Source organism: Vespa mandarinia, chromosome 10 (genome assembly GCF_050613455.1).
Source record: "Vespa mandarinia isolate Hongniang chromosome 10, ASM5061345v1, whole genome shotgun sequence".
Taxonomy (NCBI): domain Eukaryota; kingdom Metazoa; phylum Arthropoda; class Insecta; order Hymenoptera; family Vespidae; genus Vespa; species Vespa mandarinia.
The window spans coordinates 7,562,501-7,577,500 of NC_140819.1; the positions used below are offsets into that span (position 1 = coordinate 7,562,501).

Consider the following 15,000-nt stretch of genomic DNA (forward strand, 5'->3'; position numbering starts at 1 on the left):
GAAGATTAAGATTAATCCGTAAGAGTTGATCGATTCCGTCGACGAATAAATATACCTAACGTTTCTCTTCTGGCTGGCACCGCAAAAGGGTTTATGGTAAAAATATCTTGAAGCGATGCGATCTTTCGTGGCCCCCACCGTTTGTAATTTTCAAACTGTCGATTTCATCTCGACTCGCGACTCCGCGTATCGAAAACGAGTCGTGCTCCTTCCGCGCCGAGCGTTGCATTTACGCGCGGTGACAGGGATGATGGATGTTTAGATTTTGCCAGGAGGCTACCTATGATTACGGTTAATGGTCCGAGTACGTACGAGCCGCGAGATTCGATCAATCATCGTTTCGATCCGTCGGCACACTGATATCGATCGATTCTCCTCTCATTGTCCTCGCCATTCCGATATCGTTCGCCGTTAACGAACTCGTCCATTTTATTTTATTTTCTTTTCTTTTGCTTTTCTCTTTTTCCCCCCTTTTTTTTTCTTTTTTTCTTTTTCTTCTTCTTCTTCTCTCCCTATCTCTCGAGAAAGAATCTTTTCTCGTGTCCACAAATTAAAACCTGACAGACACTCCGACGTTTATTCTTTTTACTCGTTTAGTCGTTCGTTTTTTCGTTATCTCAAATGTTTCATTTTTAATTTCATAGATTCAAGTATTTTTGTAACTTTCAAAAGAAAAAGAAAATATATATCTGTATATCTCTAAATATTTTTTTATTTATTTATTTTTGATAAATATAAAGTACTAATTTACTTTTTGATCATTTATCTTTCGTTTTTTATGATTTCAAAAAATGTCGATATTAATTATTTGTAATAACTCTTGACATTTTTCGGTTATATCACGATATTTTGAGATTTGCGAAAGAATAAATGATAAAGTTCAAAATAATTTGCGTTATATTTTTTAAACGTATTTGATTATAGCTGCTAACGATTTAATTAAAGGAATTACACCGAGAATGAATGACGTGTGATTGACACAGTAACCCGATTTGTTGGTTAATGTTAAAAGAGAAATCTTATAACTAAAAGCATCGACTTTAGTTTCTGCGTTCGTTCATCGTCATTGACATCGAGTAACGCGTAACTGATCATCGTCGTCGCCTTGCTTCATTGATCTTGTTGGAGAAAGTTCGAATATACACAGATCAGATTCTTCCGTAACGTCAAACTCGATTATTAATAGATATAGTTAGAAATAGCTTTGGCTATCAATAGAATCATATCCTTTGACAAAATTTTCGCGATAAAATAAAAGAAAAAGGAAAAGAAAATTACAAACGATAAAACGTTAGATCATTTTAAACAACGACAATACGACTTCTATTTTCACGTTGTATTTCTCTACTCTATCGATTATTTTATACGAACATTAACTAATACAAAATTTTACTCGAGAATCGATTCGTCGATGTATCTTACTAAGCTCTGAATAATAAAAAGAAAATTTTCTTCGATCGAATACGTTGGAAGACTGTTCCGACTCCGTCGAATTTAAATAGCTTAGTTAAAAAAAAAAAAAAAAAAAAAAAAAAAAAGAGAGAGAGAGATAAAAAAAAGAAAGATAAAAAGCCATCTATCTATCTATCTATCTATCTATCAATTTTACTATTTATCTAAACGAAAGCATGATGGAAGCTTCACGCGAGCAGCAAGTTAGGCGGACAATCGATTTTATGGATTGTACGATGTCGAAAGTTTCTTCCTGAGAAAATGAATGTTAAAAAATTTATCATTATAAAGTGAAGAGTAGGTATGAGTGGTATAGTGGTCGAAAAAAAAAAAATAAAAAAAGAAAAAATAAGAAAAAAAATTCGAAAGTTTCATAGAATAAATTTCAGTCCTTTTTTCTTTTCTATTTGTTTTTTCTCTTTCTTTCTTTTTTAATAATAATAATAATAATTTTAATTTATTTTAATTTTAATAATAATAATAATAATAATAATAATAATAAAAGAAAAGCAAAAGAAACATAATTAATTTGAACGAATTTCATAATGATCTTATATCTTGACTTAAATAAAAAGCCACGAAATTAGAACCCGTAAATGATAGTTTATACTAGAAAATTGAAGTAAGTTAGTTTAAGAAAATCGACTTTCTTCGTTACATATTCAAGAATAGAAGAACTGACTTTAACGTTTCGTAGAAGTTTACAAGTAGTACCAAGATTGATCGAGCCGGATAGTTCTTTGTAAATAAACAGAATTAACGCGAATGGAACGAGTTAGCATAGTTTAATATTGAAGACGTGCGGCTGGTATCATACTTTCAAAGCGTACCTTCTACATTTCACTTGCTAAAGATACAACGTATAAACGAGCGTAAGCGTATATCTCTTCGCGTCAAAAGAAAAAGGGAGAAAAAGAACCAAAAAAAAAAAAAAAAAAACAAGAAAAAGAGAAAGAAAGAAAGAAAAGGAAAAAGAAAAGAAAAAGAGAGAGAGGGAGAGAGAGAGAGAGAGAGAGAGAAATAAAGAGTCAGAAATTAAAGTATAGCAGTAGTTAAAAATAATTCAAAAATATGACGTACACTATACAATGAAATGAAACAATATTACTATATAAATGTCTATTAGAATTTAATTCGTATTATTAACTAATCTTATTAAAGCATTTAAAAGACATTGTGATAAAATTGAAATGGGAATTTGTTGTTGGCGTTGTAACTTTCGATTTGAAATAATCTTTTATATCGTAAAAACAATAGCTTCGAGCCACCTGAGGATTGATTAACGGTGATAAGGGAGTAGAGAGAAAGAGAAAGAGAGATAGAACGATATCAAGAGGAAAGGAGAGAAGTTGATAGTACTAGTAGTACTAGTAGTAGTAGTAACAGCAATAGCAACAGCAATAGCAATGGCAGGTGTAGGAAGAGAAAGAGGAGGAGAGAAAGAGGAGGTAGGATAAGGGTATAGAATTGGTGGGAGTAAAGGATCGTTGGGCGCACCTAAAGGCGCTCTCTCACGTATTCTAGCCAGAGCTTTCGTAAGCTTGAACTCTACTCACGAGTTATAAATAGGAAACGGGCGGCTCAGTTCTGGGATCTCCCCTTCACTTGCAGTTTTCTCACCGTTTGTTAAGCGGCCGCAAAGAGAGAGAGAGAGAGAGAGAGAGAGAGAGAGAGAGAGAGAGAGAGAGAGAGAGAGAGATGGAAATATATACACACAGACATGGATAAACATATACACATATATAGAACACAAGCATACATCAACGAAGCATTCTACCTAATCCATTTTTCGCGACCTCCTTCGTGAGCGCTAACGAGAGAGCATCTGCGAAACGAGGTTAACCGTGCAACAGGAAACCGCATTTTGACGTAACGTAAAATGCACTTTGCCCGGCAGCAGCAGCAGCAGCAGCAGCAGCAGCAACAGCAGCAGTAGCAGTAGCAACGGCAACAGCAACAGCAGCAACCATTCGGGGCCCGCACCTTTACGATCTATCTCTGATAATACGCGTTTATATCTACCGTTATTCGAAAATGCGCGTGTTTTCCTTCCCTTTCTATCTTCTACTCTAATGCACATATACATACATACATACGTATGGGCACGTTAAAGCCACTTAATGCGTCTCTGATAGGATTGCATTTTGCTAAATATATATGTAGATACGTAAATATATACGTAGGCATATGTATATTATAAATAATATGTATATGTCTATGTACGTATGTATCTATGTATATATGTATATATATATATGTATGTATATATGTATATATAACTATGTACGGATACGATGCGAAATATCAAATTGACGAATAGATACTTGTTAAGCTTATACTCTCGTTCACAACGAGTACGCACGGATAACTTTTTTAACGAAGCGATTAAAAATGTACGCGAGGCTCTTTGAAATCGTAAAATGTCCGACGAGTCGGTTAAATTTTTTTAATTGCCATTACGACTGTTCGTTATATGAGAAAAGAAAACAAAATGAAGAACAGAAAGAATAGAGGAAAGGAAAAAGCTGTCGAAAGAGACAGAAAAGATACGACAAACCTTTTCTCTCCGATCCATGGGATAAGGAATTTTCTTTTTCTCTTCCTTTTCTTTTTTTTTTTTTTTTCATTTATTCTTTTTTTTTTTTTTTTTTTTATCTGATCTCTTTCATTTAACGCAAAACCGATAGAAAATTGTTCGTCAATGAAATTTGTGATTCGACGTAATCAATGTGCCGTACGACACGACAAGAGAGAAAAGGAACGGAAAATAAAAAAGAAAAGAAAATGGAATTTCAAGAAAAAGAAGAAAAAGAAAAAAAGGAAGAGAGAAAAGGGGGAAGGAGAATGAAAAAGGTTGAAATCGAATAGTGTTAATGCACTGAAGGTACGGCTCGTAAGGTTCATTTCGTGTAATCTCGATGCGAATCTGTCGGACTAGAAATTAACGGGGATTACGAAAATATCGTGGGCGAAACAAATTCGGAAATAAAATTCGGTACGTCGAGTTAGATGCACCGAGGAAAATGATCGTCCGGTACTAGCTGCAATCGGAGATAGTTAAAGAGATAGTTAGAAGGATAGAGAGAGAGAGAGAGAGAGAGAGATAGAGAGATAGAGAGATAGAGAGAGAAATTCTGGAGGTTAATGCACGGACTAACGATCTAACTCGTGATAGTGCAGTAGTTAAAAACGTTTATTTTTTTTTTTTGTCTTTTTTTTTATTCTTCTCTTTTTTTTTTCGTCGGTTTTCTATCACGTGATTTCGAATTTTCCATTCTCAGCACGTTCTCTACAAAATTAGCGAACCTTTTTTCCCTTTTTTTTTTTTTTCTTTTTTTTTTTTCCTTTCTTTTTTTTCTTTTCGTTATACAATCAGTATTTCGTTTTCCAAACGTACCATTTTATTCAGAACTATGTAATTGATCGATTCTCTCATCTCTCTTTCTCTCGTTCTCTCTCTTCCTCTCCCTCCTCAGAGAGAGAGAGAGAGAGAGAGAGAGAGAGCGAGAGAGAGTGTTAAACTATTGACAAGAGCCATCGAGATATCGATAATAAGATCGATGGTTACGTGAAATGTATTTTGGTGACATTATAAGATCGTTATAGAGGATAGAGGTAACATGTTGTAAAATTCTCGCTTTAGTGTTAACGAATGAACGATAGAAAAAAAAAACAGGAATGATAATATATTAAATGACGAAGAAAGATTTGCGCGCGTTTTATTACACTCAAGAGAAATTTTATTCTCCGTTACGATTTTTCTTTTTCTTTTTCTTTTTTTTTTCTTTTTCTTTCTTTTTTTTTCTTTTTTTTTTTTTTTTTTTTTTTTTCTTTGGCCCAACGCTAAACATGCTCTATAATTTTACTACTTTTTCTACGAAGTTTGGGAGAGAGAGAGAGAGAGAGAGAGAGAGAGAGAGAGAGAGAGAGAGAGAGAGAGAGAGAGAGAGAGAGAAGTAAGTAACTTAACTTTATCTCTCTCTTTCTCTCTCTCTCTCTCTCTCTTTATCTCTCTCTCTCTCTTGAATGAAAGCAAAAAGCTAGAATGAATTAACAAGTTTGCTTCTTTTTAATCTATGTTTGAAAACACATATTAGACAGACATTTCTCTCTCCTTCGGAGGATTTTACTTTTTTATTTCTTTTCTCTCTCTCTCTCTCTCTCTCTCTCTCTCTCTCTCTCTCTCTCTCTCTCTTTCTCTCTTTTATTTATTTTTTCTTTTTTTTTTCTTTTTTTTTTTCCTTTTTATTTATTTTTCTTTTTCTTCTTCTGGACCACAAAAAGATATATGAAATTTATTCTTGCACTCTTTATTTTTTTTCCTCTTCTTTTTTTTTTCTTTTTTTGTTTCTTTTTGTTCATTTTTTTTTTTCTTCTTCTTTCTTTCGCACACAAACGTGCAATAATCAACAATATGTATGTATGTAAGTTGGATGCGTACAAACGTAGAAAGATATATAAAGATTTTATGAACGTAGCAATGCGAACATTTACAATCTTTTCCTTGGAAATATTTCTGCTCGTTAGCACTCGAAAAAGTGCCATCAAAAAGTGTATTCACAAAGAAAAACGGGAATAAAAGGGGAAATAGGAAAGAGTCGACAAGAGGAGTCGTGATTCGATGGATTAGTTGAAGTTTCCCTCGGGACTAAAAGGTACCTAGAGAAAAGATAGAAACGGTAGAGAAGAGAAGAGTAGAGAAGAGAAGAGAGGAAAAGAGAAGAGAAGGTATATGGATGCTTATGGATGCCGAGAGGTAAAACCAGAGAAACGAACCTCCGTTTATCTCATGCTCCGTTTCGCGCGGAAAATTACGGCGGTGTTGGCGATTCCCTTTGAAACTGCATTTTAAGCGGGTCAGAACGAACCGCGAATGACAGTCACGATCGCGGTTTTCCCTTCCTGCCTGGCTCTTTCTATTCTCTTCTTTGCAGTTAACGTTAACCTTCTCTCCTTTCTCTTTATCTCTGTCTCTATCTCTATCTTTATCTTTCACTCGGTCGCTCGTTCGTTCGTTCGTTCGTTCGTTCGTTCGTTCGTTCGTTCGTTCGTTCGTTCGTTCGTTCGTTCGTTCGTTCGTTCGTTCGTTCGTTCACTCACTTACCAGCTCTCTCGTTCTTCCTATATTTCTTCAGATATTTTTTTTCTTTATCTCTTAAAGAATTTTTTCTACGAGTTTATAATATGTATTAACGAAGTGGGAAGAGGGTAGGGGGAGGGAATGGAAAGAGAATATAATATGTACAAATTTTTATTACATTTATATCGGATTTATACCGGACATTTATATCGGACAAATAATTCCACTATGTAATTCTTTAAATAACAAAAACAAAAAAAAAATAATAATAATAATAATAATAATAATAATAATGATAATAATAAAGAATAAAAAATAATTTGCGCGTTTGACGTTTAAAAATAATATTATTTTAAAAAATATACAGAGATAAGTATTCGATTCGTTTATTGAACCATTCGAAACGAACAACGGGATCGTTTGTTTAATCTTGGCAAAACGAGCGATTCTCTTATGTTCTTGGCGCCGATGGTTTTTGATCGAGTTCAAAAAAAGAGAAAAAGTGCAAGAGAGAGAGAGAGAGAGAGAGAAAGAGAAAGAGAGGGTGGAAGAGTTAAACGTTGGAGCATTGTGTGCATTACACTTGTTCGTTCGTTCGTTTTCGAACGTATCCAATATAGAAACGTTCTAGGATGATGGCGTGTTCACATGAACTGCGTTTGACGTGACGTTTTCATTTTGCAAAAGGATTTTATAAACGAATAACAACTCGTGGGAATTGATCGTCAACACGACGAGATTGTTCTTTGCATAACGACTTGCCCACGTTCCACTCATCATCCTCTTTCCTCTTAATTTAACTTATCGTTTTAAACGACCGATGTCAGCGTACAATTAGTATCTATAAACTCTCTTTCTCTGTGTGTGCTATGTGTATGTATATGCGTGTAGTTAAATCTCCCTTTTTCTTATCAAACCGTTATTATACCATGTAATTAAACATAAAACGTGCAAATTTTTTACTTCATTATTATTACACGAGAATTTGATTTCTCTTCAATGTTTATAATTTGAATATATATATATATTTTTTTTTTTTTCGAAATTTAGCTGTATGAAATTTTCTAAACATACGCGATTATCTAATGCAAGTTATGAATAAAAGAAAATTCCTTTATGCTTTGATTGTAAAAGGAAAAACAAAAAAAGAAAAAAAAAAAAGAGAGAGAAACAGAAAAAAAGAAAAATAAGGAAAAATAAAAAATAAAAAAGAGACAAGAGAGAAAAAATATTATCGAACAAGTCATTGAAAAAACCTCGACAGTGATCTTGAAACGTGATAAAATAGTCTTATATAACGATTTGTCACGTCTATGTTATATGTATGTAGATAGGATTCGACTAATGAATTCTTATGTAATGTCAAAGCATATGAGATGATTATGTATATGCGCAGTTTAACACCACGTGTGAATTATTATTCAATGAAAAGAAAAAAGAAGATATCCTTTCCTTCTTTTTTTTTTTTTTCTTTTTTTTTTTTTCTTTTTTTTTTTTTTGTCTTTAATTGATCCATGTTGTAGTAGATGTAGATGTTAGATACACCGATGTTAAGAGAGAGAATATATATATATATATATATATATATATATATATATATATATATATATTTAGCGAAGAGAGAAAGATGTTGCATGTAATGATTTCGACAGTTTTACAATACAATGAACGTAATGTTATTATCGTTAAAGTCGTAGTTGAGCACGATTTTCGCTAATTAGTATAGCGTAATACTACGTTAACGCTCGAATAATACCGTTGTTCCTTCCTACGTTTCCGTTACATAACTAATAACTAATAGAACTTTCAGTGAACCGATTCGTTTCTCGCGTGAAACAATAACGGGCTCGGGCTTGGGCTCAAGTCTCTTACCCAAGAGACGTATATACATTCGCGTATGTGTATATACGTAATATAAATATATATATATATGTACTGATAATGGTAAAATTATAATTTCATAAATTGCCATATCGATCGTTTTATTTATCGATTACTAAACGTTTCTCTTGACTATTACCACCTATTTCTATACTATCTAACCTACCAAACAATTTTCTTTATTCACTTGCTATATTTCTTTTCCTATCCGATCGGAAGAATTTGTTGGGACCGTTAGCTCGCATAGAGAATCGTTTTATTCATCGATCTTTCGTTATTTTTACCAAGAAATTCTTTCCTCTCACTATACTGGTAGCTGCTGCTCGAGGACCCGTGAAATACTTGGAACGACACTATGAGCTTTGCACCTTGCCATTACGATTGCTCTTTGGAGAAATGATGCAAAAAAAATGAAAAGAAAAGGAAAGAAAAGTCGTTTCTCTCTTTCTCTCTCTCTCTCTCTCTCTCTCTCTCTCTCTCTCTCTCTCTTTCTATCTATCTATCTATTTATCTGTTTATCTATCTATCTATCTTTCTCTGAATACCATAACGGTATTTGCAAGGAGTCATCTCTCGTAACGATCCGTTTAATCGACCGAGAATAGATTTAACAGGATGGAAAAAATAATTAGTTCTCGATCGTTGTTATACTAATTGGAGCGGACAATTCTCCTTCCGCGTCTCTTGATAAATTCTCGTGGTAACACATGGAATAACGTCCATTATCTTATTTTTGGCATATAACTACCTGATATCTAATTTCGCAAATCAACATCTCATTTATAAATTCATAAATATACATAACACCGATCTATATGTTTTTTTAATATGGACTATGCGTTTGAGATTTATCTATAGTACGTCCGTAAAAAAAAAAAAAAAAAAAGAAAAAGAAAAAAAAAAGAAAAAAGAAAAAAAATAAGAATAGAAAAAGAGGAAACGAAGAAAATCAAAAATAATAGAACAAAAGAATGGATTCTTGATATGGATGAGATACAATAACGAAACTCGAAATTTAAAGTACAGCTTACGTATATGTATCATAGATTTTGTTTTTATCATTTTGAGCCTGCTTATTTCGAAGATTTTTCTCTTCTATGCATTTCTGTTCCCTCTCTCTCTCTCTCCGTCTTGGTCTCGGTAAAAAAAAAAAAAAAAAAAAAAAAAAAAAAAAAAAAAAAGAAAAGAAATACAAAAGCTCTCTCACATTTCGTCGCCTCTCTCGACGGAATGCTACTCACTCTGAAAGTTGGTCGACGAAGACACACAGAATACGGATTGCAACCGCATCTCGAGCTTTTACGTAATAGCTTTTTTGCGTTATTGTTGTTATTGTCCTCCTTCTTCTTCTTCTTCTTCTTCTTCTTCTTCTTCTTCTTCTTCTTCTTCTTCTTCTTCTTCTTCTTCTTCTTCTTCTTCTTTTTTCTTCTTCCTCGTTCTCTTCCTCCTTCTTCCTCTTCTTTTGCCTGTTACTCTTCCTCTTTCTTTTTCTATGACGACATAAGTATGATCGCAATTGCGATTGGATCAAATCAACAATCGTGTTCTATCTTCTTCTACATATTTTTCTTTCTCCTTATATTAGCATAAGAAGATCTCGTTGACGATTGATCATGTCGGTTCTTTTCATCGACTCTTGAATGTTCCAAAAAGAAAAGAGAAAAAAGAAAAAAAAAAAAAAAGACACAAAAAAAGAAAAAAAATATGAATAATTTTTTTCGTCATCCAATCTTCATCACCGTTAACAATGTCTCTCTGTTTAATCGTTAACATTAATATTACGCTTTTGGACGGAACATTTCTTTTCTTCTTTTTTTCTTTCTCTTTTGATTTTTTTTTTTTTTTCTTTTTTTTCTCTTCTCTTTTTTTCTATTAATCGTTCTAACAAAGAAGAAAAAAGAAGTAAAGGAATACGCCTCCGGCCAAATCGTTGAATATGTTTTCGTCGAAAGAAGAAAAAAAAAAATTTAGAAAAAAAAAAAGAAGAAGAAGAAGAAAAAGAAATGGAAAATTATTTAATATATCGTTACCATTAAAAGTATGCGATGTAATAATATATTTCTTTTTCCATTGGACGGATTTTCTCTCCCTCTCTCTCTCTCTCTCTCTCTCTCTCAATCTCTCTCTCTTTCTCTTTCTTTATATATACTTTTTAACTTCCGTTTTCCTTTTAAAATGGATAAACGGAAAATTGGATGCCGGAAAGGAGTAGTTGGTGGAGAGCGCTATGGAGAGAAAGAGAGAGAGAGAGAGAGAGAGAGAGAGAGAGAGAGAGAGAGAGAGAGAGAGAGAGAGAGTCTTCAGTCTCTCAATATATCGCAAACTATGTTTTAAGTTGAACAAGTATTACTAGGGCCATATTGCATCGTAGAGTCTCTTCGAGCGTGGGTGGCATTCGTTTAAAATCATTCAGTAGAGTACGTCCTAGACCTTAGAGGGAAAGAGGAGTGGGAGGAAGGAGGGGGTTGTGGAGAGAAAAAGGTGGAAACGCTTTTTCCCTTCTTTTATCCTCCAACTTCCACCACCAACCAACCAACACCACCACCCACCTATGCACCTTCTGCGAAACTTAAATACTTCATCCATATTTTCGAAGTACCGAGAGGCAATTTCTTTACGAAGGAAATAAAATTCTTTCGAGCCACTTCTCTCTCCTTCTCTCTCTCTCTCTCTCTCTCTCTATATATATATATTTATCTATCTGTTTATCTATCTATTTATCTTTATCTCTCTCTCTCTCTCTCTCTCTCTCTCTCTCTCTCTCTCTCTCTCTCTCTCTCTCTCTCTATCTATCTATCTCTCTCTCCCTCTCTCTCTATCTTTGTCGACGATGATAAAGTAAAAACGGCCACGAGTTTTCGTTCGTTCGGAGCATTGAAAAGAAAAAGAAAATCTTGAATTTAACTTTGGGACTTCGTTTTCTCTTTAGCGAGTCTATCTCCTAGCTTTTTGTAAATATGAAGTTTTATCATCCGCCGTGGAATGAAATGAAATGTAAAAAAAAAAAAAAAGAAAAGAAAAGAAAAAAAGAATGAGAAAAAAATTATATTAAATAGTCGAGACCGATAGTTTTTTAATCATTTTTCTTCTTTTGTTTTTTTTTTTTTTTTTTTTTTTTTTTTTTTTTTTCTTTTTTTTCAAATTTTTTTTTCTTCCCTTTTCCTTCTTTTTCTTATTTATTACTTATCCTTTCTTTCTATTTTTCTTTTATAACTCTCGGTCAAGAGAAAATTTCTATTGTTTATTGAATATTAAAATATTCGCTTCAATTGAATTTTTCTATTTTATTAATAAAACTTTGTTTTCTATTGTTGCAGGTAAGTGTAACGAATCCAGGGACGATATTGTGGCCGATCCTTCCAACGATGTCGAACATGAAATCGTTCACATATTTCTTTTTTCAGTGAGTAAATTTGACTCTATTATCGTTATATATATTCTATCTATATGATATATATATATATATATATATATATATATATATATATATATTATATAGGTAGGAACGAACGTTCGAAATTTGTCTTTTTTTTTTTTTTTTTTTTTTTCATTCGTAAAATCGATTAAAACGCAAGGACGATAACAGGCAGGCTTTACTTTAAACGTTAATTGAATTAATTAAAGGAACGAAAGAGGCTCGTTTCAGTACGCCGTACATTTTATATCACGCTCAGGTTCAAATTATATTAGACCGTGCACGATCGAAATTTTCACTAAATATAAATCATCTTCTGAACGAATAACGAACGACGTTTTGTCGATTAAATCTTCGGAAAAAGGGTCAAACAGGATGTACAGATAGGTTGACAGAGAGAGAGAGAGAGAGAGAGAGAGAGAGAGAGAGAGAGAATGGGTTAGTGCGTGTGTAATATCGTTATACTTTATGCAACATTTTAAATATCCTCGTTCTAGTTTCATTGACATGAAGAGACTATATAATATATTACTATATATATACTATCATGACCTACGAAATATAGTAGGAAAGTATAAAAATAATAAAAGACGAATAATAAATTTCAATAAGAGATAACAAAATGTACAAAATGTTGTGAAAGTAGTGATAAGAAATCGTATGAATAAATAATCTCTCTCAAATGGAGGAATAAATATTTTTTTTTTTTTTTTTTTTTTTTTTTTTTTTTTTTTTTGATTAAATTATTTAACAAATTTAATGATCCAGAAAGTTCGTGATAAACGGAACAGAACGTGGTGATAGGTCTTTGCGTGAAAAAAAAAAAAGAAAAAAAAAAGAAAGAGAGAGAGAAAAGAGAGAAAGAGAGATAAAATATCGGACAAGCGGTTAAGAAACGTGAAAACTCAGGGACAATGAGAATTGTATTAACTGCACAATAATGTCTACTGTGCTTCGGTTCCTCTCATCGTGGAAGACACGCCTTCTAAAAGAACCTATTGTCTGAGAGAATAACTGGCAGTTCTAAAATCCGTACTTTAGAATATACCGTAGGAACATGTGGAAGGGAGTAAACGTTCTGTCTCTCTCTCTCTCTCTCCCTCTCTCTCTCTCCTCTCTCTATCTTTCTCTGTTTCTCTCTACCTTTATTTTATTTTCATCATTATTCGTATTTCGTCGTTATTATCGATGATCGTTGCTAATGCATTCGATCGTCTCGTCTACTTTACTCTAATCTAATCTAATCTAATCTAATCTAATCTAATACCGTATAATATTATCCGATCTCGTACTAGCAGCACACTTGTATAAGTGTTCTTTTCGTTAAAAGAAAATAAAAGAAAAAGAAAAGAGAAGTGAAGAGAGGAGAGAAAAAAAGGAGAAAAAGAAGTAGAAGAAGTTGAAGAAGAAGAAGAAGAAGAAGAAGGAGGATAAAGAAGGATAACATAAAAAGTGACAGAAAATGATCACATAAGTGGCGGCATCGAGCGACGAGAGGGCTATATATATATATATATATATATATATATATATATATATATATATATATATATATATATATAATGATTCGTTTACTCGGCACTACGATCTAACAAGCACGCTCTTTCGAAATGCACTTCTTCCCTTGGTCGGACGAGCGAAGTATACTTCGACTTTGGTGCCACTCGAGGTACCGTTCGTTTCATCGTTACAGCTACGTCCTTCTCGTGTCGTTTCTGCTTGAAAACGAAAGAAAAAGAATGAAGAAGAAAGGAGGAGAAGGAGGAAGAGGTGGTTGGGTGGATGGGTGGGTTGGTTTGGGTGGAGCGAAGAAGAAAAGAGAAAGAAAAGAAAAAAAGAAAGAAGAGAGAAAAAAGAAAGAAAGAAAGAAAGAAAGAGCACGGAGCGTTAGTCGAGAGTTCTCTGACAGATTTACCGCCTCGGTCTACTTCTCCATCCGCGTTAATTACAAGATTTTACTTTGCCACCAGCGTCGCCCAGTCCGAGATTAAAAACATTACCTACCTACCTACCTACCTACCTACCTACCTACCTACCTACCTAGCTAGCTGCCTACCTATCCTATCCCCCTACCCTATTCTACCCACCGAGCTAACTTTGAACGGTCTTACGATTTTTCATTTTTTTTTTTTCATTTTTTTTTTTTTTTTTCCCTTTATCCTAATCGCAATGCCACTGAGCAAAGCAAGTAGTACTACTTTCCAGTTTCCTTAAGCCTCATCTCTTTTCACGTTACGTCGGACTCATTTAATATAGATTGATAGATGGATGGACGGATGAATGGATGGATGGATGGATGGATGGATAGATGGATGGATGGGTGGATAGATGAATGGATACATATATACATGCGCGTATATAACGCATTTGTCTCGAACTACATGATACATATTTGAATTCACACGAAAAGCCCTACCGAGAGATTTCGCATAATCGACGTACCTGCCTTTGCTTACTGCCAATAGCTCTTGCATTAGGAAAATCCATGCTTGTTGCGCTTCGAAAGCATTGCAATATCATCCTAAATGCTCAGCTACAATCCGGAGATGTCTCTTGGTAAATTAATTATACTAAAACGTTATCCGTTGAGGACGATGTTACATTTAGTAAGCTCTGTTATGTAAGTAAGTATTCGAAATGTCTTACGAAATTATAAGGATATTTGTTTGACGTAAAGTAAAACAATATTCCTTTTATCGATCTACGTAATAAAATAAATAATTATGAATTGACAACAAAAAATATATATAATAATAATAATAATAATGAATAATTTGTGAAAGACGTAACAATATGATTTTATCGTTTCAAATATTCATTATTTCATATGCAAGTTAGCGTACTAGTAATTTTAGATAAAACAAAGATAAGGAAAAAGAAAAAAACAAAACAAAAAGGAAAAAAAAAAAAATAAAAGAAAAGAAATAATAGAAAGAAGGTATCTTCTCTGATATCGTTTGTTTCCAAAAATTTCATTATTTTTCCTTTACGCGTACAAACTTGAAGTAGTATTTGAAAATGAATTTATGCGTATCCTCGCTCACATAGAGAGATAAAAAAAAAAAAAAAGGATATTCCCGTTAATCAATGGTTTACTAATTCGTTCGTAAAACGAACGAAGCGTTTATATTCGGTGTGTTAGAAAAAAACCTTTTGGAGTATACGCTAAAAT

General features: G+C 33.2%; 2 protein-coding genes across 6 annotated transcripts in view; both read left to right on the forward strand.

Moving 5' to 3' along the window:
- The window catches only part of LOC146872724 (CCR4-NOT transcription complex subunit 6), a 161,769-nt gene that overhangs the window by 96,268 nt on the left and 50,501 nt on the right, over nucleotides 1-15,000 (forward strand). For 4 of the 5 annotated variants that reach the window (XM_085659664.1, XM_085659663.1, XM_085659665.1 and 1 more), the window contains exon 4: nucleotides 11,731-11,816. The exons of the other annotated variant lie outside the window; for it this stretch is intronic. In XM_085659664.1, coding sequence (XP_085515790.1) covers nucleotides 11,731-11,816 — 86 coding nt within the window. The remainder of the gene's footprint in view (nucleotides 1-11,730; nucleotides 11,817-15,000) is intronic. 5 annotated transcript variants of the gene reach the window in all.
- Nucleotides 1-15,000, forward strand: part of twin (CCR4-NOT transcription complex subunit 6-like twin) — a 324,109-nt gene that overhangs the window by 29,892 nt on the left and 279,217 nt on the right. The gene's annotated exons all lie outside the window — the stretch shown is intronic.